The sequence below is a fragment of the Anolis carolinensis genome, chromosome 3 (assembly GCF_035594765.1).
Source record: "Anolis carolinensis isolate JA03-04 chromosome 3, rAnoCar3.1.pri, whole genome shotgun sequence".
NCBI lineage: Eukaryota > Metazoa > Chordata > Lepidosauria > Squamata > Dactyloidae > Anolis > Anolis carolinensis.
The window spans coordinates 268,438,468-268,461,997 of NC_085843.1; the positions used below are offsets into that span (position 1 = coordinate 268,438,468).

At 40.2% G+C, this 23,530-nt stretch overlaps 1 protein-coding gene, 1 long non-coding RNA gene and 2 other non-coding genes across 4 annotated transcripts; 3 read left to right on the plus strand and 1 right to left on the minus strand.

Annotated features, from left to right (window-relative positions):
- The first annotated feature begins 11,136 nt into the window (after positions 1 to 11,136).
- LOC134297892 (uncharacterized) lies at positions 11,137 to 19,791 on the plus strand. The gene is made up of 2 exons (XR_010004843.1): positions 11,137 to 11,361; positions 14,242 to 19,791. It is a non-coding gene; the product is annotated as an uncharacterized LOC134297892 (long non-coding RNA).
- Positions 14,209 to 19,053, minus strand: actrt3 (actin related protein T3). Its single transcript, XM_003218158.4, has 2 exons — positions 18,758 to 19,053; positions 14,209 to 15,255 (listed from the first exon to the last, which is right to left on the minus strand). Exons 1-2 carry the CDS (start codon positions 18,958 to 18,960, stop codon positions 14,337 to 14,339), a joined length of 1,122 nt encoding a protein of 373 aa, XP_003218206.1. The 5' UTR covers positions 18,961 to 19,053; the 3' UTR covers positions 14,209 to 14,336.
- A 2,343-nt stretch (positions 19,792 to 22,134) lies between the features above and the next one.
- Positions 22,135 to 22,207, plus strand: trnav-aac (transfer RNA valine (anticodon AAC)). Its single transcript has one exon. It is a non-coding gene; the product is annotated as a tRNA-Val (tRNA).
- A 486-nt stretch (positions 22,208 to 22,693) lies between these two features.
- Positions 22,694 to 22,766, plus strand: trnav-aac (transfer RNA valine (anticodon AAC)). Its single transcript has one exon. It is a non-coding gene; the product is annotated as a tRNA-Val (tRNA).
- Positions 22,767 to 23,530: the final 764 nt, after the last annotated feature.

Consider the following 23,530-nt stretch of genomic DNA (forward strand, 5'->3'; position numbering starts at 1 on the left):
CCAACTTTGCTTAAAGCTTTAAAAAATCCCATGAGCTTCTCACTAGAACTTGCTGTGTATCATGAGGACTCTCAGTGGCACATTCATGGTGAATCCAGTTCTTTTTGGTGAGTGTTGACAGCCGGTAGGCTGTTAGGAATTGTGGGGATTGGAAGTCCAAAATACCTGGAAGGCTGAAGTTAGCCCATGCCTGGTCTAGCACACCATATCGGGCCCAATTTGAGTCAGTATAGATGTGCTCAAAGTGACAGGCTTTGCTTTAAAATGAAAAGTGCTATCTATCCAAACGCATACACATACACAAAAGTTTTGTAAAACATGTAAAACACACACATTGCATTTATGCTGTGCAACACAAGGGTGCCTAGCACATCAGTGAAGGAGAATTAGGGAAGGTTTTTCTTTAATTGCTTTTTTCTGGTTGCTTTATCAAGTTCAGTTTTATTAGTTTGAATCTTATGGGAAGTATCTACTTTAATAATGTATAAAAGAACTGTCTAGTAGTTGACTCCTGGCATTTGCTTGATAGTTAATGTAATCTGTAATTACCCTAGTAGTTTCATTGTTGGCTAGCATGTTAAGGTCATTGGCAAGCTATACCATGCGGTACTTGGAGTACAAGAACATCCTTACATTGATTGATGTCTCAGCTCGTAGAGTGTTTTAATTTTGTCCTTGAAGCATGTCTTCAAAAATGCTGTCAACATGGATCCGTTCCTTTCAAGCATTACAGTGTATCAAGAGATCTGAAGACAGATTAAGAGCTGTTTTGCTTGTAGAAGTTCCACATGTCCTTTCAATCAAGTCCTAAACCAAGCATACGCAACTAGCAATACAAGTAGACCACACATCTTTACAATACTAATTTAGCATTTGATTATAAGTAGTTATTATATTACATTCAAACATACACCTTTTATAAAATGCTTTCCCAATCAACTGCTAAAGCCAGTCCAATGGAGTAGCAACATGGAACAAGCTCATTTTGTTTCAAGAAATCAATTTATTGATGATTTATTGATCTATTAAAATATTTATATCTTGGCCCATATCTAAAGATCTCAGAGAACCATACAAAACTAATTATACAGTGTAAAAATGAAATGAAAGGACTTTCAAAGGATTAAAAACATATTAGACAACTTAAAAACACATATTCAAAGATAACGGCACAAGATTATGGATGCTGAACAAACTGTCTATATCATATGATGTTCCTTCATTTTGCAGTATTGGGATTGCAGTGGAAGGAAAGGATTATACAATAAAATGTAGTGAAACAAAAGCGATATTAGGTTCATTGTTTCCCCATCAACGAAGAGAAGATGCCATCACCATTTAAATGCAATGCAACTATAGTAGAAACACAATGCCATGAAATATGCCCCATCCAAAGGAGCATTTATCCTGTTGTAATTGCATTTTTTTCAGTCCAACACTCTATTTTCAATAGCCCCAAAATACATTTGTAAAAAAAATATATAGCTTAATGTGCGAGGGCCTTCTTTGCACACAAATCGCAGAATCAATCCCTGACATATGCAGGCTAAGCAGTAACCATGTCTAAAACTGCTAGGGTTTTTTTTGGTATGTAATATGTATTTTAAGTGGCTAAATTGATTTAAAATGTAATGTTCTAAAGGAGGGTAAACATGTAATACTTTAAAATGGTTGTATTCAATATTGTTTTAGCGGTTCTTTTTCAATGTATACAGTAATTAGCTATGAGTCCCATTCGAGAGGAAGCAAGGTATAAATCAAATAAATAAACAAACAAACCTTAAGATCTTGTGTTGACAATATTGAGCTAGATGGACAAATAGTCGGACTCAGTGTAATGTGGCTTTCTTTGCAATAGAATATGTGCATGAAGGAGAGAACAGATCCCCTCATTTCACATCAAAGCCAGGTGTTTTATAGTACTTCAAATGAACAATTTTTCCGTTGAGCCATTTTCTCATACATTCAGCTCATTTGATACACCATAACCAATCACAGAGTTACTTCTTATGCACATGCATGTGATATTTCAAGGTTAATTGATTTATGTTTTCCTGAGCTTGTGGATATGCATGTGCCGTCAAGTCGCCCGTCTACGTATGTCAACTCTGGATTCTCATAGGATTTTCTTAGCTTAACACACATTAAGAAAATGATTGTGAATTTCAAAAGACAGCTCCCGTGACTCTGAAATATAGACCCATAAGTCAGCAAGTGGTTCAAGACTTTAAACATAAAAGAGAGATCTGTTGTCGAAGGCTTTCATGGCCGGGATCACAGGGTTGTTGTATGTCTTTCGGGCTGTGTGGCCATGTTCCAGAAATATTCTGTCCTGACGTTTCACCCACATCTATGGCAGGCATCCTCAGAGGTTGTGAGGTATGGAAAAGAGATCATCTAGACCAGTGGTACCCAACCTTTGGGTCTCCCGGTGTTTTGGGCTTCAGCTCCCACAGTTCCCAACAGTTGGTATGCTGACTGGGATTTCTGGGAGTTGAAATCCAAAATATCTGGAGGCCCAAAGGTTAGGAACCACTGATCTAGACCAAGCCCTTTAGGCCAATGTAAATCTGCCCTGGAGCAGCTCTGGATTTTGCTAATTTGAGCCAAATCTGGGGCTACTGTCTGGCCTATTGGGTCTCATATCTTCTGTGCCACCGTCTACACAACTACCTCTCTCTTCCTGCTAGTTGCATGGGTACCCTTTTTGACACTAGCAGAGGCAGCAGCAATGGCCTGGAGCTCAGATGATGCTCATGGTTGGCTAGGAACAATGGCAACACAAACACAATCCAGTGCTGAGCACAAGGAAATGGTGATGGCACCAGTGTTTAATCTGGACAGTGGATTGGACTGAATCCATCCTGATCCCATTGTCCACACACCCACAAAGTAACAAGATGCTCCAGAGTTTCTAGCAAGCTCTGGAATATCCCCAACTCCATAGGCTACTCCAAGTAGGGCAGAGTTGGTTGAAATCATAAAAACTCCTTACAACTGTCACCGAAAGCCACTGTGGGACAGCCATTCATGATGAATACATTTTTTGTTGTTGCCAGTATAGATAAACCCAGAGCATGTTTTACAATATGTTTCTAATACACTTCAACACAAGAGAAATGTTTCAGGACATCTGTGTTTAAATTGTATTCATAAGTTAAGTATTAGAGCAGCAATCAATTAATCTTAGGTCACATCTTAAGACCAGATTTGATGCACGGCCAACACAGATGTAAATGAAATACGTTCCTAGTCACTTGCAATGAACAAGCGACACATGTTTACACGATGCTCTGTTTAATCTCCTAACTAACAATCCTAAACTTAGGGGCCAACAAGCTTCAGGCTTTAAAGGAGCCTTTTGACAGCTTTCGGAGAAAAATGTGTTGTGTTCTGCCTGTCAACTGTGTGGCCTCATTCTCTTCAGGGACGTCGGCAGACTTAAGAACAGGCACATCAAAATAATGGCATACAATCTCTAGTTAACAGGATCACGATCAGATATGTCTTAAGACTGAAAGAATGCAGATTTTTTTATTGCAAAGAAAAATATACTAATACCACGTAACAGAAGGAGAGAAAACTTCACAAGAAAGTACACAAGATTTACCTTCTCCCGCTTCCCACTTTATCTGTTAATAGTCCTGCTCTAATCCTAGATAATTTCTTGGAATGGGATCAGAGGCATGCAAGCGCTATCAAACACCCCAGGAAAAAAGATATAGAAAAACATGAAAAACAGTCATTTTCTGGCATTCTGTTTGGAAGAACACATGAAAAGATCCAAAACAAACTGTCTTAACGATTTCAGCACCTTCTTGTAAATATGCAGATAGACACTTAACCAGAGGGAAGAGGAAATAAGAAACAGAGAGGAGAGAAATTAGCAGATGTTAGTTATGCATTCCTTTCATTGCCATGCTCTGCTTACTCAAACCCGTTTGTCTAAAGCAACTGCCAATAGATTGTGATCATGCAAAACGAGATAAGAACTGTGGCTTATAATGAAAACACAAATATCTTTAGCTATAGCAAAACTAAAATTTAAAACATCTATAACCAGAGGAACAGAAATATTTTGGATCAAGATAAGGGTTATGGTTTGTAAATCATCAGTAGTTCAAGCTGTTTTCTGTGTTGAAAAGTTTGCAGATATTCTGTAGGAAAACAGTGGCTCTCATTATAGTAAAAATACGTTAAAGTGGACCAAAATTCAAGATTAAAGAGGTGCTTTAGACATTAGTATAAACCTCATTCTAAGAGTTACTCGGAGTTCTGAATACTCTTTAACCTCTTTAATCTTGAATACAGTACAACCTCTGTATCTGCAGAAGATATGTTCTTGGATTTTGTGTGAACACAGCAGAGTTTTCTAAACGTTTCATGTTGGTGACACACTTTTAAGACCAGCATAATTTCACGACAGTCATTCAATCAGACATTAAATCAATGTATATATATAAAAGGGTAATGAAATTTCAGCCTAGGACAAAACAACAAAACTACACATCCCAGAAACACTAAACTTGGCAGCACAACCCCTCATCCATGCCTCTACGTTCATACAACAAAAAGAAAAGAAAAATAAAGTCCTAATTAGAGGGAGAGGAATAATTGTTTTTATCCAATTGCTGCCAGTTAGAAGGCTAAGCTCCGCCAACTTGGTCTCCTAGCAACCCACTCAGCCCAGGGGACAGGCAGAATTAGGCCTCACTTAGGCCTCTTCCACACTGCCTATAAAATACAAATTATCTGTTTTTAACTGGATTATATGGCAGTGTAGACTCAAGGCCCTTCCACACAACTACATAACCCATTTATAATGGACTTAATGTCAGGGGAAAACCTTTACCCTTTACCTTAACTCCCACCAATTCCTCAATACCTTATTTCTCATTCCACCATACTTCGCCACAGCAACGCGTGGCCGGGCACAGCTAGTCCCTTATAAAATATACGAACACATACATCAATTGTAATAACGAAATGTATGGGAGAATAATGTATCTCATGAAAACCTTTCATTCATATTTTTAAAGTATATGATTTGTTAGATAATAACCTATATTTCAAAAATAATTGTCATTGCTTATTATGCTTGCATGACATACCTACACACTGTAGCGGAGGCACTAACATGTCACTACACAGAGCTTGGAAAACTCTGCCCCAGATAATAGTGAACCCTATTGAAATAAAGGACTACTGGCTCAAGAATATCATAGTCGTATTAGATAATGTCGAGAGAGAGGATATTTTGTCAGACATGACAAAATGAACCTGTGGGTACCAGTCACACAGATACTGGTTTTCTGTACTTTCAATGTTATTTATTCACACTAGTTGTGAGTCAACACCAGAAGAAACAAGATATCCCATCAGTGCTGACACACTGGTGTCTTGACAACCCTTAAAGAATTAAGTCTATGCTTTCATCAAGTACTGTACAAGAGTTTGGTTATGACCAAAAAACACAGGCTGGAGTATCTTTCTCATCTGACAAAAAGTGAGCACCATCTAGTAGTGCCACATGATGGGGAAATTACATACATATACCATAGAAAATCTAATTTCTTCATAACCCTGGCACACGGTTCAAAGCTACAACTTGCTCATGTTCAGATATGAGACCAATTTTTCAAAGCAATAAAGAACAACTTATAAATCCCAGGTGCATCTACACTATAGAATTAATGCAGTTTGACACTACTTTGACTGTTGAGCTTGTGAATAATCAAAACCGTGAGAGTGAAGCCCACAAAAGTGAAGAGACAAACTGAACTTTGGCAAGTCCACCTCCCTTGTACAACGACAGAAATACCCTGTTCAAACCAGTTGCATGTCCTCACAGTACTGGCTGCAAAATGTCAAACTAGAGAGATAGAAAACTAAATCTGTTCCTAACAACATCAGCTCATTTGCAGACTGCACAAATTTGACTTTGTCAAGGTCAGTGATATATACATTTAAGAGCTGGAAATGTTCTTAAGTATGGGACATATTATTATGCACAAAATCCTTAACTGTGAAATTCAAGGAACTCCAATAAAAGCAATTACATTTGCTTCCCTGAAGGAAGTAATCCTTCATTGTTACACATACTTAAGTCCAATTTATTCTTCTCTCCCATCCAGGCTATGCATAAGTTATCTGAACAAGGAAACAGGCTAGCTTTGCTCCAGCCTTCTTCACAACAAGGGCTGAGCAATGGTGTGCAAACCCAATGCTTCGGAGACCCATTTGCCACAATTGTGGCACATTCCAAGATGGGGGTGAGACGGTGGGAAATGAACTAACCATAAGCAGAAATTTCATGTGACCCTGCTTACAGTCCCATTGCTGTCAATGGGTTTTGGAGCAAATTGCCAGGTGCAGCTTTGATTCAGAATGTCTAGTCTTTTGGTATTCCAACAAAACATATGCATTAAATATATGTACCCATTCCCATTGTTCAGAAATGGCGCTATATAACAAGGTGTTCCTACGAAAGTCATATATTCCAAATGAGACCTAATAATTTTAGGCAGCAAAATGTATTTTAGAGAACAGTACTCTCAATTTCCTACTAACAAGTTTAGGCTAAGCAAGTATATGCATTTTAAGAACTAAATCCACTCACACATTTTTTTGAAAATACTTTTTTTTGGCCAAAGGGTTATCTACACTATGGAATTCACGCAGTTTGACACCACTTTAACTGCTACAGCAAAATGCTATGGAATCATGGGAATTGCCACTGTACAATGTCATTAGCCTTCTGTTCCAAAGAGCAGTTGTACCTCACCAAACTGAAACTCTCCTTATTCCACAACTACGGCAGTTAAAGTGGTATCAAACTGCATTAATTCTGCAGTGTAGATGCACTCCAAGTGCATCATTTCTTGCATTTTAACTCACTATTCTACTATCATTTTATTAATATTACCTTATGCTGAAATTAAACCATTAGGGCATCTAGGTCAGTACTGATTGTATAGGTACAGAATAATCCAATTTGTCTCAGGATCTTTTCTAATGTTGATAGCTGTGATTTTTAAAAATCTTCAGTGATTGAACTGGAGCCTTTTGTATGTCAAATGTTTATTTTATGCCTGAACTGTAGTCTTTTCCTGCCCTGTTCATTATCTAACACGGAAATCATATTGTAAGTTCAGATGAAATGCATCCATCTGACTAGTTGGTTAAGCACATTTTTTATGGCTATGGTAAATTAACTGTGGCAACTCTCATCATGTAATATTGGTCGATTAAAGATGTACACAAACCTAAATGTACATTCTTGATCATCACGGCACTGCAAAACACAACTAAGAGCATTGTTCTAAATTTCCCTACATGGGAATAATCCTCCTAAGTGTTAATTTATATGTAAATAGACAAAATTTAAGTTTAGTGAGGCACCAGCACTCTTAGAAAGGGAGGGCTGAAGACCTTATGAAACTACACCTCCCACAATGCCACAGCATTGATCCATGGCAGTTAAAGTGATGTCAAACTGCATTAATTCTGCAGTGTAGACGCATCCTATGTTTCCCAATTAGTGTGTTATCAGGGGTTTGATTGGTTCTAACTTATTAGACTACATGCAGTAAGGACTAGGTGAAGCAGTGAACAACTCATATCTAAATGTAAACATCTCTGCATATATGATTCCTACATTTCTTGCTATATCAGACAGACATATGAAAGAAGGATTAACATCCAGGCCAGCATTTCTTCCACGCTTCATCACAAAATCTGGATTATATATATATTGAAACAAGAAATGCCACTTCACTGTAGAACTAATGCAGATTCACATCACGTTAATTATGAGAAAAGAGCTTTGATTTATTTTCCAATTTCTTTCTGATGCAATCTCTTCTAGTCATCACAAGTACTGTATGAAAATTTCAACACACCAGTAGATGGCAGTAGTCAAGCATGTAAAATTATGGTATACCTGTACTTAAATTATTGTTTGCATTTTTGGTCCAGATTAAACAAGTATCAGACCTGATATTTTGAGGCTGGTATTAAATCCTATCCAGAGTGCTGCCTAAATGATTTAGGAGAAATTCTGAGATGTACATCCACACAGCTTGACACCTTGTTTCTAATTTATGGCACTATTTTGGGCAAAATTTATTCAGTTGGATTGTGCTTCTTTGCCTTCCCCTGACGCCGAGTCAGTGTGCTTCACACCCAGTGGGTTCCTATGGTCAAGCAGGGATTTGAAGCCTGGTCTTTGGAGTGATAGGCCAATGCTCACATCACCACCACACTGGCTCTTGCTTTCCCAAAAATGTGGGAAAAAATAAAATAAGGTTTTAAAAAAGCACTGTTCTATGCCTTTAGTCATTCCACTTATGGCAATAAGGAGACCAGAATAAGATTCAAGAATAAGTTATTAGCAGTGATACATAAATCTATATATTAATCAATTTATATCAAATAGATTTATATTAATCCTGACTATAAGAGCTGTTCAACCGTGGAACTCTCTGCCTCAGTGTAGTGGAAGTTCCTTCCTTGGAGGCTTTTAAATGGAGGCTGAATGGCAATCTGATGGGGGTACTTTGATTGTGCTTTTCCTGCATGTCGAGGTTGAACTAGATCTATTTATTTATTTAAAACATTTTATTCTGCCCTTCTCACCCCAAAGGGGACGCACAGCAAAGTACAACATATATATGGCAAGCACTCCATGCCGGGGCATAAAAAAATGCTAAATATACACAAACATCAGTTATATCTACTTTAAAATCAGCTATTAAAACCAATTCAGGACACCATGATGGTCAGTGAAGTAGGTTTCCTATTATTGCCCATTGCACAGCCTCAAAGATATGGTCCCACAGTCATGTCTTTACCATCTTTCTGAAGGACAGGAGGGAGGGGGCAGATATAATCTCACCAGGGAGTTCCATAATCAGGGGGTAATCACTGAGAAGGCCCTGTCTCTCATTCCCACCAATCATGCCTGTGATAGTGGTGGGATCGAGAGCAGGTCCTCCCCAGATCTTAGTTTTCACTGTGGTTTGTAAAGGGAGATGCGTTTGAACAAGTAAACTGGCCTGGGGACTTTTAGGGCTTTATAGGCCAAAACCAGCACTGTGAATTGTGCCCAGTAGCAAACAGACAGCCAGTGGAACTGCCGTAACATGAGAGTTGTATGCTTCCTATATGCCACTGCAGTTATTAACCTGGCTGCTTCTCGTTAAGACTATTTGTAGCTTCCGGACAGTCTTCAAAGACAACCCCACATCTATCCTGGATGTAATGAGAGTGTTGTCCACCATGGCCAAGTCTGACTTCCCAAGGTACGGGTGCAACTGGGGCACAAGTTTTAATTGTACGAAAGCCCCCTAGGCACCACCGCAACCTAAAGTTCCAGGCTCAGCAATGTGTCCAGGACTCCCAAGCTACAAACCTGTGCCTGCCCATGAGGTCTCTTCCAACTCTATTACAGGCAATCCCCATGTTACAAACACCTGACTTATAAATGATTAAGTTAAGAGGAGGTTGAGACAATAGGAAGTGAGAGGAACCTACCTCTAGAAAGGGAAATTCACTCCTGAATTATCATGGGGAAAAGGGGTCTCCCCCTGAAGCTTTCTCACCAATCCTTGTTTCCACAACAGGCCCGGGCTGTGGCGCAGGGGGAGAGCAAGCCAGTGCAATTAACTGCAATGAATCACTCTGACCAGGAGGTCATGAGTTCGAGCCCCGCTCGGAGCCTATGTTTGTTTGTCTTTGTTCTATATTAAAAGGCATTGAATGCTTGCCTATATGTGTAATGTGATCCGCCCTGAGTCCCCTTCGGGGTGAGAAGGGCGAAATATAAATGCTGTAAATAAATAAATAAATAAATGTGATTTAGTTTAGTAAAGCAAGCCAATGAAAGAAAAGTACTCATTTTTTGTTTAAATTTATTTTTCATATATAGTATTTATTTCCTGAATTTATATCTCACTCTCTCGTTCACCCCAAAAGGGACTCAGAGAGGCTTATAGCATGGCAATATTCAATGCAGCATATACAATCAAATAAAATACATCAAATATATAAATACAGGTAAAAACATATAAATACAGTAGAGTGTCACCTATCCAACATAAACGGGCCGGCAGAACGTTGGATAAGCGAATATGTTGGATAATAAGGAGAGATTAAGAAAAAGCCTATTAAACATCAAAATAGGTTATGATTTTACAAATTTAGCACCAAAGCATCATGTTATACAACAAATTTTACAGAAAAAGTAGTTCATTACACATTAATGCTATGTAGTAATTACTGTATTTACGAATTTAGCACCAAAATATCACAATGCATTGAAAACATTGACTACAAAAATGTGTTGGATAATCCAGAACGTTGGATAAGTGAGACTCCACTGTATGTAAAAACATGTATCAAAACTGTTTGAAATGGTTTTGATATATGCAGCTGCAAATAAAGCACAAATGCAGGGTGGTAAGACGGGGGGGGGGGGGGGAAGAATACCATATTAGCATCTTGTGGCACAATAGTTTATGTGCATAGAGCAATTTCAGGGAACTTTAAAGGGAAAATATTAAACTTACATGTCCCTAGAAGCCATGTGTATACAATATATTATTAGCATTACCACAATATCAGCATTATATACATTACTATATGGTACTATAGGGGCCCCTGGTGGCACAGTGTATTAAAGCACTGAGCTGCTGAACTTGCAGCCTGAAAGGTCGCAGGTTCAAATCCCGGGAGCGGAGTGAGCGCCTGCTGTTAGCTCCAGCTCCTACCAATCTAGCAGTTCGAAAACATGCAAATGTGAGTAGATCGGCGGGAAGGTAAGGGCGCTCCATGCAGTCATGCCGGCCACATGACCTTGGAGGTGTCTTTATGAACAATACCGGCTCTTCGGCTTAGAAATTGAGATGAGCACCAACCCCCAGTCGAACACGACTGGACTTAACTTTACTACGGTACTATACGATCAGTAATATTAACATTTCAGTTTCCCAAACTCACAAGTCCTTTGGACTTCCAACTCCCAGAATTGCTGACCACTGGCCAAAGCGGTCGAGGCCTCTGGGAGTTGAGAGGGCCCAAGGCTATAGAGATGCCTGTCGGGACCTGCCTTACGCCGCACGCCCTACCGATCAAGAGCGCAGCGCCCCCTTGCGGGGGGAAAGGCGTGCCCGCTTTTCTCTGGCGCTTCTCTGCCGTTCCCCTCAGCTGCCTTCGCTCCTCAGCCGGAGCCTCCTCCGCCCTAAGGCTGACAGGGGCGAACCCTTCGCGACAGGAAAGCCTGGCCGCGGCCTCGTAGACGGGACGGCGAGGCCCAACTGGAGGGAAACCATGAAGGCGAAGAAGAGGCGCGGGGCCTCCCGGGTAGGAGGCTCTCGCCGTTGACTTTTTTGAGTGTTCAAATCGCTGAAAGTCAACGAGAAAAACAGCGCATGCGTAATAGATGTCAAGAAAGACCAGTTAGGGTTAGAATAGCGAGAGCCTCCCAGCCGGAGATCGGAAGAAACCTGCGCTAGTGTCTCATATAGACATTCTGATTTCCCGCCTCCTTCAATCCCATTGGCTACCGAGAAAAGTCTCGGCGTTTCTCATTGGCGGGATTGCTTAGAGTGGCGTTTTGCAAAGTTCCAAGCCACGCCCTTATTTCCACAGGACTTGCCCGGGCAAAGCACTTTTTGTGGCCTCTGTTTTGGGGTTTTTTCAAGGTTTAAAAGTGGATGGAAGAGTAGGAAAGGGATTGTGTTGTTGAAGTTAGATAACATCTCTGAACAAAAGATTCCCCCAGGCAGGAAAAAGCCAGGAAATGAATCTGGCAATGCCATTAAAGCTAATCAAGGTGATTAATTAAAACATTCACACTGGCCTCCAAGAGACAAGAGTTCCTTTTCCCACACAATGGACCTTCCACAGATATATAAACCTTCCTTGCTTAGTTTTTCTAATATACCTCACAACCTCTGAGGATGTCTGCCATAGATGTGGGTGAAACGTCAGGAGAGAATGCTTCTGGAACATGGCCATACAGCCCGGAAAACACACAACAACCCGACGTGGCTGAGGTTGGAGAGTTTACGCTTTGCCACCTGAAATCCTGAAAAATCCTGTTTTGAGTAGGCCAAGTAGGGACCATCATGGCTGGAATAATAATAATAATTTCCATTTTAAAGCACCTTTTCCACAATATAAATACTTCTGAACATGTTCTGTTACTTAAAATTGCAGGTGGGTGTGTTGCATCTATATTGGAGCTTTAATGCAGTTTCAATCAATCAAACCTTATTTAAATCCCACTTCATCTCCCCATGGGGACTCAGGGCAGCTTACAACATGAAATAATAATCAATTAAGCCAAACAGATAAAATAATATAAACATTCAATCATAAAAATAAATCATAATTAAACCAATAAAACACATGTGGGTTTCAATGGGGTTCAAAGCAATATCCATAGTTTAAAAGTGGTCGAGTTGATACCACTTTTTACCACTTTCTAACTCCCATGGCTCATTGCAGTGGAATCATGAAGGTTGTAGTTGTGTTTGGTGTTTAGCTTTCCTTATCAAAGAGATCTGGTCCTCAGCAAACTACAAATCCCAAAGTGCCATACTACTGGTATTGTAGTTTGGTGAGGCACCGGCGCTCTTAAGACAGAGAAAGCTGAAGATCTTGTAAAACTACAACTCTCCTGATTTCATAGCATTGCACGATAGCAGTTAAAGTGGTGCTAAACTGCATTAATTCTGCAGAGTAGATGCATCCAAAGTCTTCAGTAAGTCTAAAGTTGTGGCAAGCATGTTGCTTGATTTATTGGAAACTTGTGTACTAACCCAGCAATTTATTTGTGGCTCTTATTACCTTCCTCCCTTTCCCTCATACAACTTTCTTTCGTTCTTTACACTAATGGAGTAAAGGGGGCATGTTTGATAATTGTACCTGTGCCATAGACAGGTATTGTTTGTGTTGCTGACATTTAAATATTTTAAAAAATGTCACATTGAAAGGAAAGGAGTTTGTTTTCTGCAGCTCTGGAGACTAGGGCCCGTTCCACACAGCTGTATAGAATCCACACTGAATTGGATTGTATGGCAGTGTGGACTCAGATAACCCAGTTCAAAGCAGATATTGTGGATTATCTGCCTTGATATTCTGAGTTATATGGCTGCGTGGAAGGGCCCTAGGACACTGAATAATGGATTCAAATGGTAGAAAAAGATATTCCACTCAAACATTAGGAAGAACTTCTTGACTGTAAAGGATTTGTTTGGCATTTGAATATGTTTGCTTGAAGTGCAGTGGAGTCTCCTTCTCCGGAGCTTTTTAAACAGAGCCTAAATGGCCATCTGTTGGAAGTGCTTTGATTGTATTTTCCTCCATGGCAGGGGGTTAAACTGGATGGTTTAACTGTTGTGGTTTGCAAAGGCACTGTGCTGTGTGTGTTTACTGAAAAATGAAGTGCATGAAGCCGATTGGCTGAGCCTGCAAAGACCTGGGAATTGTTTTGATACTGTTTCTGTTTTGCTGCTGCAGAACCAGTTTGGACAAGTTTTCATTCCTGATTGAGTACTGCTGGTGATGAGAGCAGTGTACTCAGAGAGGCCTTGCTATTTTGAGGCCTGTTATGCTGCTGAGAACCAGGACTGTATTCTTCTCTGAAGCAGAGGGACCATTGTCAATACAGTAGAGTCTCACTTATCCAACATAAACGAGCCGGCAGAACATTGGATAAGCGAAAATGTTGGATAATAAGGAGGAATTAAGGAGTGGTAGCAAGAAAAAGCCAATTAAACATCAAATTACTTTATGATTTTACAAATTAAGCACCAAAACATCATGTTTTACAACAAATTGACAAAAAACAGTTCAATACACAGTAATGTTATGTAGCAATTGCTGTATCTACAAATTTAGCACCAAAACATTGCAATTTATTGAAAACATTGACTACAAAAACATTGACTACTAAAAGGCAGACTGAGTTGGATAATGCAGAATGTTGGATAAGCGAAGGCTGGCTAAGTCAGACTCTACTGTACTACTCTTTTGGAATCAGTAAAGTTCCTGCATGTTTGTTTTGCAAACCTGAGTGTCATGTTATTTTTCTGCGGGTGACTCTGGATTGTGGGCAGACATAAGAACTTCCATTTATCATCATCAATCCGTAACAATTTCTTCCAAATCTTTGATTCTCAAGACACACTAAACAAACATGCCTGGAATTGATTGTTACCTTTATTCATCTTTCAGAAAGCAGTGAGGCTCCAAGCCCCACCAAGGATGCCATGAATTTGAGGTTCTTCCCCACAGCTTTTTAAATAAAAATGTTTCCGTACGAGAGGGATCTAGAAGCACTTCCTGTGCACTATGTTGGGCCCGACTTCGGCATACTCTTCCTTGGAGATCCACATCTCCTGGAAGGCAGAGAGCGACGCCAGGATGGATCCCCCCATCCACACCGAGATCTTCCTGTCGGGAGGGGCATTGACCATCACTTCGGTGTCCTTGGGTGCCATGCGGATCAGCTCCTTGGTTAAGCGCTCTGCAATCCCAGGGAAGAGGCTGGAGCCGCCAGAGAGGAGCACGTTGGCGTACAAAGTGGTCCTCAAGTCAATGTCGCACTTCATGATAGTGTTGAAGAGGAGCTTATCAATCCCCGGGGCCTCCATGCCCACATTCGCCGGGCGGAAGAGCGTCTCGGGGCAGCGGAACAACTGGTTGTGGATCTTAATGATCTGCCCATCGGGCAGCTTCCAAGTCTTCTCTATCGCCGTTGGCTTTTTAGCCATCTCTTCCTCTGGGTTCAGGCAGACGTAGCACAAGGCTTCCTTGATGATCCGCACAATTTCCCTCTCGGCTGTGCTCACTAAGGCAATGCCACTCTCTCTCAGGATCCTCATGAGATATTCAGTGAGGTCCCGGCCCGCCAGGTCCAGCCGGAGGACGGCATGAGGCAAGCAGTAGCCTTCAAATATGGGCACGGTGTGGGTGACACCATCGCCAGAATCCATCACGCAGCCCGTGGTGAGGCCCGCTGCGTAGAGCGCCAGTACGGCTTGGATGGCCACGTAAAGGGCTGGCACCTCAAACTTTTCAAAGAGCAGTCGCGTCATTTGTTCACGGTTAGCCAACGGGTTCAGTGGTGCCTCGGTTAATAGCGCAGGTCTGTTGCAGGCATTGAGCTTGAGTTCATTCTCATACACATGTTTCCAAATTTTCTCCATGTCTGGCCAGGAAGTGACAATTCCATGTTCCACTGGGTATCTAAATTGTATTCATACAAATAAAAGAAAGATGATGGTGATATATTATCAAATGGAAACATGCCCACCACCATGGAAAGTCATCACTCATAAGCACACCCCAAAATCACATTATACTAGTTCACATGGACACTAAGTTTACCGACTATATTCAGTCCCCAGTCCCTACTTTTTCACCTAACAAACAAATACTACTTCTCTAAGAATACAGTAGAGTCTCGCTTATCCAACATAAACAGGCCAGCAGAACGTTGGATAAGCGAATATGTTGAATAATACGGAGAGATTAAGGAAATGCCTATTAAACATCAAATTAGGTTATGATTTTACAAATTAAGCACCAAAACATCATGTTATACAACAAATTTTAAGGAAAAAGTCGTTCAATACACAGTAATGCTATGTAGTAATTGCTGTATTTATGAATTTTGCACCAAAATATCACGATGTATTGAAAACATTTACTACAAAAATGTGTTGGATAAACCAGAACGTTGGATAAGCGAGTGTTGGATAAGTGAGACTCTACTGTATTTAGGTACTCCAGGTCATTTGGTGTTATGCCTCTTCTGGAAATTACCATGGAGTTGTATTGGAGGTTCTAGAGATTTTCCAAGATGGTTCTATAGCAGGCATTGGCAAACTTCGGCCCTCCCGGTGTTTTGAACTTCAACTCCCACAATTCCTAACAACTGGTAGGCTGTTAGGAATTGTGAGAATTGTAGTCCAAAACGCCTGGAGGACCAAAGTTTGTCCATGCCTGCTGTGTAGTAAATTCCAATACAACTTTTTCATTTCAACAGTCTGCTATTATCTGTGTTTTCATGTTTCCACTATATGTTCAGATACATATCCCCAACAGATACAAGGGTGGGTTTTTTTTAAACTAGAAATGCAAGTATTTATTAAACATCCCAAACCAAAAAAAAAGTACAAAAATGCTAAATATCCCATGCAGGTCGTATTTCTGTGGTCAGTCTGAACCACCAGTGTTTAACACTCTAAAAGCTACTGTTCCTGGAGAGTTTGCTTTGTTTTTAATATGGAATGACAGGTCATTTATTAAACTTAAACCTATTGAATTTATAGGACAGCAGTATGTAGAATAATCAATATATTTTTAAGGGACCTAATTCCTAGTAAAACAGTCATTGCACTACTGTTGTAATATGAAAACAGAGTCAAACTGCTTCCAGTTAACCTACTCCTATGCAATGTCTTTAAGATGGGGTGAAAAGTTCACTGTGCAACGAAATTCATGGCAACGATCAGTCCATTAAAAACAACATTTCTAAAGTTTTCCCAACTTGCTACAATACATGCACACTTGAATTGGACCATGAACCTTCTTGAACAAGTTAACCCAACTTATGAAGTACAAAATGCCCCTCTTATTTCTCATGCTTTATTAATTTTAGCATGGGGCGGGAAAATTTAGCACATAGTGGTGGATGGCATCTCAACCAAAATGGTGCAGGATTTCAAAACTAAAAGTTGAGGCTGGATCTACTTTGCCAAATAATGCAGTTTCAGAATGCAATATATGAGTCTACTATACTATACAATCCAGTTCAATGCAGTTATACCACATTATATGGCAGTGTAGATCCAGCCTCCGTGAATGCCCACTTTTGACTTTGGGAAAAGAACAGAAATACCTCACTTTAAAAGGAGATGTGCTATGCCTGAAGGCTTCCTGAACCACAAATTTCCTTGATAGAACAATATTTTGCTAGTACAGTAGTCTCTCACTTATCCAAGCTAAACAGGCCGGCAGAAGCTTGGATAAGCGAATATCCTGGATAATAAGGAGGGAATAAGGAAAAGCCTATTAAACATCAAATTATGCTATGATTTTACAAATTAAGCACCAAAATATCATGCTTTACAACAAATGGATAGAAAAGGCAGTTCAGTAAACTATAATGATATGTAATAATTACTGTATTTATGAATTTAGCACCAAAATTTCACAATTTATTGAAACATTGACTACTAAAAGGCAAACTGCGTTGGATAATACAGAACCTTGGATAAGCGAGACTCTACTGTAATTGCAAGTTGGTTAAAAGGGACTAAGAAATTACCTCTTATCTGATTCCTAGTGCCAAATAAAACAAATCCACTGAATCAATTACATGTACCTAATCTTTGATTTATCATTCAACAAGGATTTAATAGATCCATTCTAATTGGGATTCGCAGGTGGCTTTGAAATCTTTTTTGTTAGGTTGCACCATGGAAGCAAAAAGCTAGTTCCAAGCCTTGTATTTCCCTCAGTCTAACCCAAATTGTCTTCTACCTGTGGTGAAGGACAAGATATCTGCAATACAGCCCCAGATTGCATTACAACATCTGATCAAATTCACAGCTGAGTCATATTGAAACACAACCATGCTGCAGCTAAGGAAAGAAGTTTAGGAGGGACAAGCTAAATGGCACACACAGCTCTGTCTTTCCAACTTAAATGCTCTGGTTCCCAAGCATCTGCTGCCTGAGGTTGGACCCAAGTGACTTATTACAGTCTTTTCTGTCCAGAGAGGGAAGCATCCACCAGCTAAGCACATCTATGGCCCCATCTCCACTTCGATATACTATAATGCAATTTAACTGTATTGAACTGCATTCTATGGTGGTGAAGACTCATATAATATCTTAGGTAGTGGAGATGCGGCCTCTGCTTGAATTCAGCTGTTCTTTAAACACCTACCATCCAGCTTCCAATGCCACTATATTAACCACAGAAAAAGAACAGCAAACATATCCCTAGTGCCAGAAGTCAAACTATTGAGAAGAACCATCAATTGTAAAGTCTTTTGCTGTAACTGCTGGACAAATAATTGAAGGCCTTCAACATCACAGGTGAACACAATGTCCATCTGTGGTTTTGCACATTGCAAGGTGTATTGCCTTCTGGCTACTTAGGCATAATGGTTAACACACTGATTTTCTCCTTCTCAACTGACAACTAGTTCCTGCTATTTCAGCAGGTTTCCTAGACCCTTATCATCTAGCTTAGTGGTTCTCAACCTGTGGGTCCCTATATGTTTTGGCCTACAACTCCCAGAAATCCCAGTAGTTTTGCCAGCTGTTAGGATTTCTGGGAGTTGAAGGCCAAAACATCTGAGGACCCACAGGTTGAGAACCACTGATAGCTCATAGTAAGCACTGAATCTCTTCTCTTTCTATCCTTTTCCACCTATGTGTCATGTTTTTAGAGGGCAGAGAATGTCATATATAATCTATCATGTTAGATGCCCTGACCAGACCTTTTGATAAAAAGGACAGGCTATAAATACTAGAAAGGAAGGGAGGAAAGAATCCGGAGAGTGCCAGAAAGCTAGATGGAAGGAGGGGGAAGATGATGGATAGATAGATATGCAGACAGCTAGATAGATAGTGCTTGTCCTGCCTAGGCAGTCTCCACTGCTGCATAGCCACCCAATGCTCAGGTTAGCCAACACTTATCGATTCCTTGTGGTTCACAAGGGCGATCGGAGCACCTGAGGGAGAGGATCCCTCGCTTGGCTTGTGCTTCGTCTCCAATGTAGTAGTCCTTCTGGCCGGCTCCTAGCATCACAGACTTGGCCTTGGGACGCCCGACCAAGTTGGTGAATATGACCCGTGGCTCCTTGTCCCCGGCGACCCCAGCTTTGAGCAAGCCAGAGCCATTGTCGATCACTATAGCTGGTGGCAGTTCCCCCATTCCTGGACGATGGTCTTGCTTCTGCTTGTTCCTGCTCAGGGCCCTTGCCCCTCAGTGGGTCTATCTTTCACTGGGGGGAAAGTGAGGCTCACAATCTCCCAAGGCAGGTGTTGCTGGCTCTATTGTGACTTGCATGTTGCTATGATACCTTCTCCTCCAGCTGTGCAGAGGCTCCCACAATTGGGTGCCCCCGGTATCCACTGACCCTCTTGTGTGTGTAAAATACCATATTTTATATTTTATACAAACTTTGGAGATATGAAGCCACCAATCAAGACTCAGGTAACCTTTCACCGGCACCTCTTGATCCTGGAATTCCCTCCAGTGTTTTCCTGGTCATCATATCAACAATGGATCCAAGCACCCATTATCTCTGGAACCAATCCATCTCTATTAGTTCCCTGTTCAAGGAATAACAGGGACCTAAGTGATTGGGTCACCTTCCTTTGTGCAGTCATATGGATACAAAAGGGACAGTAATCACCTGGCGCTCTTCCCTGATACTGGGAGGTCCTGCCCCATTTTCCAAGATGCCATTTCCACGTTTCCCAGGAATGGATTCCATAATCCCATCATTTTGGACAATGCCTTGGCATGGATACAATGGACATGGGTGCAGTGAGTGCCCGACCAACCTTGATGGGTCACTCACAATACAAATGACAAATCCATAATTATCAGGGACCTGATGGCCCTGCTTTGTTCATCTCAAGAGAATGGGAGATGGTCCAACCCCAAATCTTACATACTATTTTCCACGCTTCAATATCCATGAAATTGTTATTCTCCCCTTCTCGTAACTGGAAAGTGATAATACAATGTGAAAACATGTTGCTGTTTCATTATGACTTCATTCCTTTCCACTTTGCTCACCTTGGGAGGGAAATCTTTAGATAATATCCAAGTTACCTTCTCTGTAGTTTTCAGAAAAATAGGCGAACAGACACACTGTGGTGTGAATGGAAGAGAATTATAGTTACCTGGGAAATTTTTGTGCCCATGTATCAGTCTTAACGTGTTTCCCCGAAAATAAGACAGTGTCTTATATTCATTTTTGCTCTCCAAGATGCACTAGGTCTTATTTTCAGGGGATGTCTTATTTTTCCATGAAGAAGAATTCACATTTATTGTTGAACAAAAAAATGAACATGTATTATATGCTGTACAGTAGTTGTCATCACAAACCAGCATAACCAGACAAACTGTGAATCTTATGAAGAATTTCTTGTTACTACCATTATTTCCATGTACAACAATCTATGGTACGTATACTTACCAATCCTGCATGCTCTGGTGTTCTGTTTGGTGAGCATGCTTCCATACAAAAACTTTGCTAGGTCTTATTTTCGGGGGAGGCCTTATATTTAGCAATTCAGCAAAACCTCTACTAGGTCTTATTTTCAGGGGATGTCTTATTTTCTGGGAAATAGGTAAAGCAGTGTTTCTTGTGGAAAGTCAGTCATTCTTCCTCTAATGTACCAGGGACTGGCACTACATTTGTACCCATTGGGTACAATTGCTTCCCTTCCCCTCCTGGAAACATGCCTATGGCTTAAGAATTAGAACTAGCCCTGGATTTGCTTCAAACATCACTATCTTGTAGGAATTTCCATATATTAAATCCATTACAGATCCAACCAACAGCATTCAGTGCTCTGAGAATACTAGTTTTTCCCCCTTTTAAGTAAGTCTGAAAATGTTTGTACAATACCTGGTGAAATCTTTGTATCCGGAAGGGGATCTGATTGGGATTTGTAGTCATCAAATGGGTTAGGCTTTATGTGTAAAAAGATCCAGTGTTTCGCAAAACAGACTTCATTTGGGTTGCTGTGAGTTTTCCGGGCTGTATGGCCATGTTCCAGAAGCATTCTCTCCTGACATTTCACCCACATCTATGGCAGGCATCCTCAGAGGTTGTGAGATCTATGGAAACTAGATCAGTGAGGTTAATTCATCTGTGAAATAATGTCCAGAGAGGGAGAAAGAACTATTGTTTGTTTGAGGAAAGTATGACTATTGCAGTTGACCACATTGATTAGCACTGAATGGCCTTTCAGCTTCAAAGCCTGACTGCTTCCTGCCTGGAGGAATCCTTTGTTGGGAAGTGATTAGCTGGCCCTGATTGTTTCTTGTCTGGGATTCCCCAGTTTTCCTTTGACTGTGAGCAGTCTTCCTTTTACTGTGAGCAGATTGAGAAGAGAGGAGAAATGTGTTGTCGAAGACTTTAATCACTAGGTTGTTGTGCCTTTTCCGGGCTGTATGACCATGTTTCAGAAGCATTATCTCCTGACATTTCACCCACATCTATGGCAGGCATCCTCAGAGGTATACTGCACAACCTCTGAGGATGCCTGCCATAGATGTGGGTGAAATGTCAGTAGAGAATGCTTCTGGAACATGGCCATATAGCCCAGAAAATGCACAACAACCTAGAAGGGAAACCTTTTTAAAGTACAGTAGAGTCTCACTTATCCAACATAACTGGGCCGGCAGAACGTTGGATAAGCGAATATGTTGGATAATAAGGAGGGATTAAGGAAGAGCCTATTAAACATCAAATTGGGTTATGATTTTACAAATTAAGCACCAAAACATCATGTTACACAACAAATTTGACAGAAAAAGTAGTTCAATACGCAGTAATGCTATGTAGTAATTATGATATTTACGAATTTAGCACCAAAATATCATAATGCATTGAAAACATTTACTACAAAAAAGCGTTGGATAAACCAGAACGTTGGATAAGTGAGACTCTACTGTAGTAGTAATAGTGGGTTTGTGTTTTCTTTGATAGGGTGCATCTACACTGCAGAATTAATGCACTTTGACTGCACTTTGCCATGAATCAATGCTATGGAATCCTGGGATTTGTAGTTTGGTGAGGCTCCAGCACTCTGTCATAGAAGGCTATAAAGTCCTTATAAGACTACAACTCCCATGACTCCATAGTATTGAGCTATGGTCAGGAAAGTGGTATCAGACTGCATTAATTCTATAGTGTAGGTGCACCCTATAATCTGTTTTGCTCTTTAGAAGTTGATACCAGCCCTACAGACTTACCTGGTCTCATTGAACTCAGTGGGTTTTAAATTATAAATAGGTTTACTGTACATAGATTCACACTGTGCTTCTATTTTCTCAGGAAAGAGGGCAGCATCAGTTTACATGGAGGTTTCCGTAGTGTAGTGGTTATCACGTTCGCCTAACACGCGAAAGGTCCCCGGTTCGAAACCGGGCGGAAACACATTTTCCAAATCTTAATTATTTTCCAGGACAGCCACCAAAAATTAAGCCAACAGCGTGCTATGCGTGCGACTTATTCCCAGAGGCAAGGGATACTTAATGCAAACAATTTCTAGCTTCAGAAACAATTAAACTTTTTATTAAAAGTACTATTGGGAAGCCAGTTTTGCTTTGCTCTTTACTGCAATCCTGAAAACCAGGCAAAAAAAGTTCCTCTACGAATAATTTTTTTTAAAAAACTTAGCAAAACAAGAGACTTCTGTGACTATTTTTTTGCAATACACCACATGAGAAAATGTTAGTAATTTGTGAAGTGGGAAGAATAGAGGGGCTTAAAATTTCCACTAAAGAGTGTGCATGTTATCTCCCCAAAAGGTTTTAAGACTCCAAGGGATCAATTACTTTTAACAGTCTTTCTAATATTAGTTTTCTAATTGATGTTTGATTCGTCTATAAGGAATATAATTTTCAATGGTTCCCTATGTGAGTTTCCGTAGTGTAGTGGTTATCACGTTCGCCTAACACGCGAAAGGTCCCCGGTTCGAAACCGGGCGGAAACACAAGCTTTTAATTTGACTTAATAATATTTCATATCCTTGTTAAAATGTTTCTTTAATTCAATGTGTATGTAAGAATGGAAATTTCATGGGTTTGGGAAAGATAGAGGAGCTTGGAGAAGTTTATTTTTAACTTTTCCAAAGTAGATAGGCACACTTAGGGCAGAATTAATGCACTTTCATGGGGCTTTATATATACGCCAACATTAAATGTGCATTTCCCCGCTGTGTTGTCATTGGTTTAAAAGTAATGTTAAATTTTATCTCTCAATCACAAAAATAAAATCCCTAATATGGGATTTAAAGTAGAATACATACACATATACATACATATACATTGTAATATATATGTATGTGTGTGCCATTTTTCAAAAATATTAATTTTTAATTCTCTTGAGAGTGTATAAATTGGATTCAGAATTATAAACTGTTAAAGGGGTGTGTATACATGTGCTTAGAACTATATAGACATTAAAAACTACGTTTCCCATGATGCTGAGCGCCACAAAGCTGCACTACACACTGCGTGTCCAATAAAGAGTTGTGGCGCGAAGCATCACGGGAAGTGTAGTTTTTTAAACCCCTCTCTCCATTTTCCAGAATTAATATACTTTCACGGGGCTTTGTTGTCATTGGTTTAAAAGTAATGTTATGTCTCTCCATCACAAAAAATAAAATCCCTAATATGGGCTTCAAAGTATAATACATACATATACATACAAAGAGCGCCATGTTTTGTAATACAGTAGAGTCTCACTTATCCAACT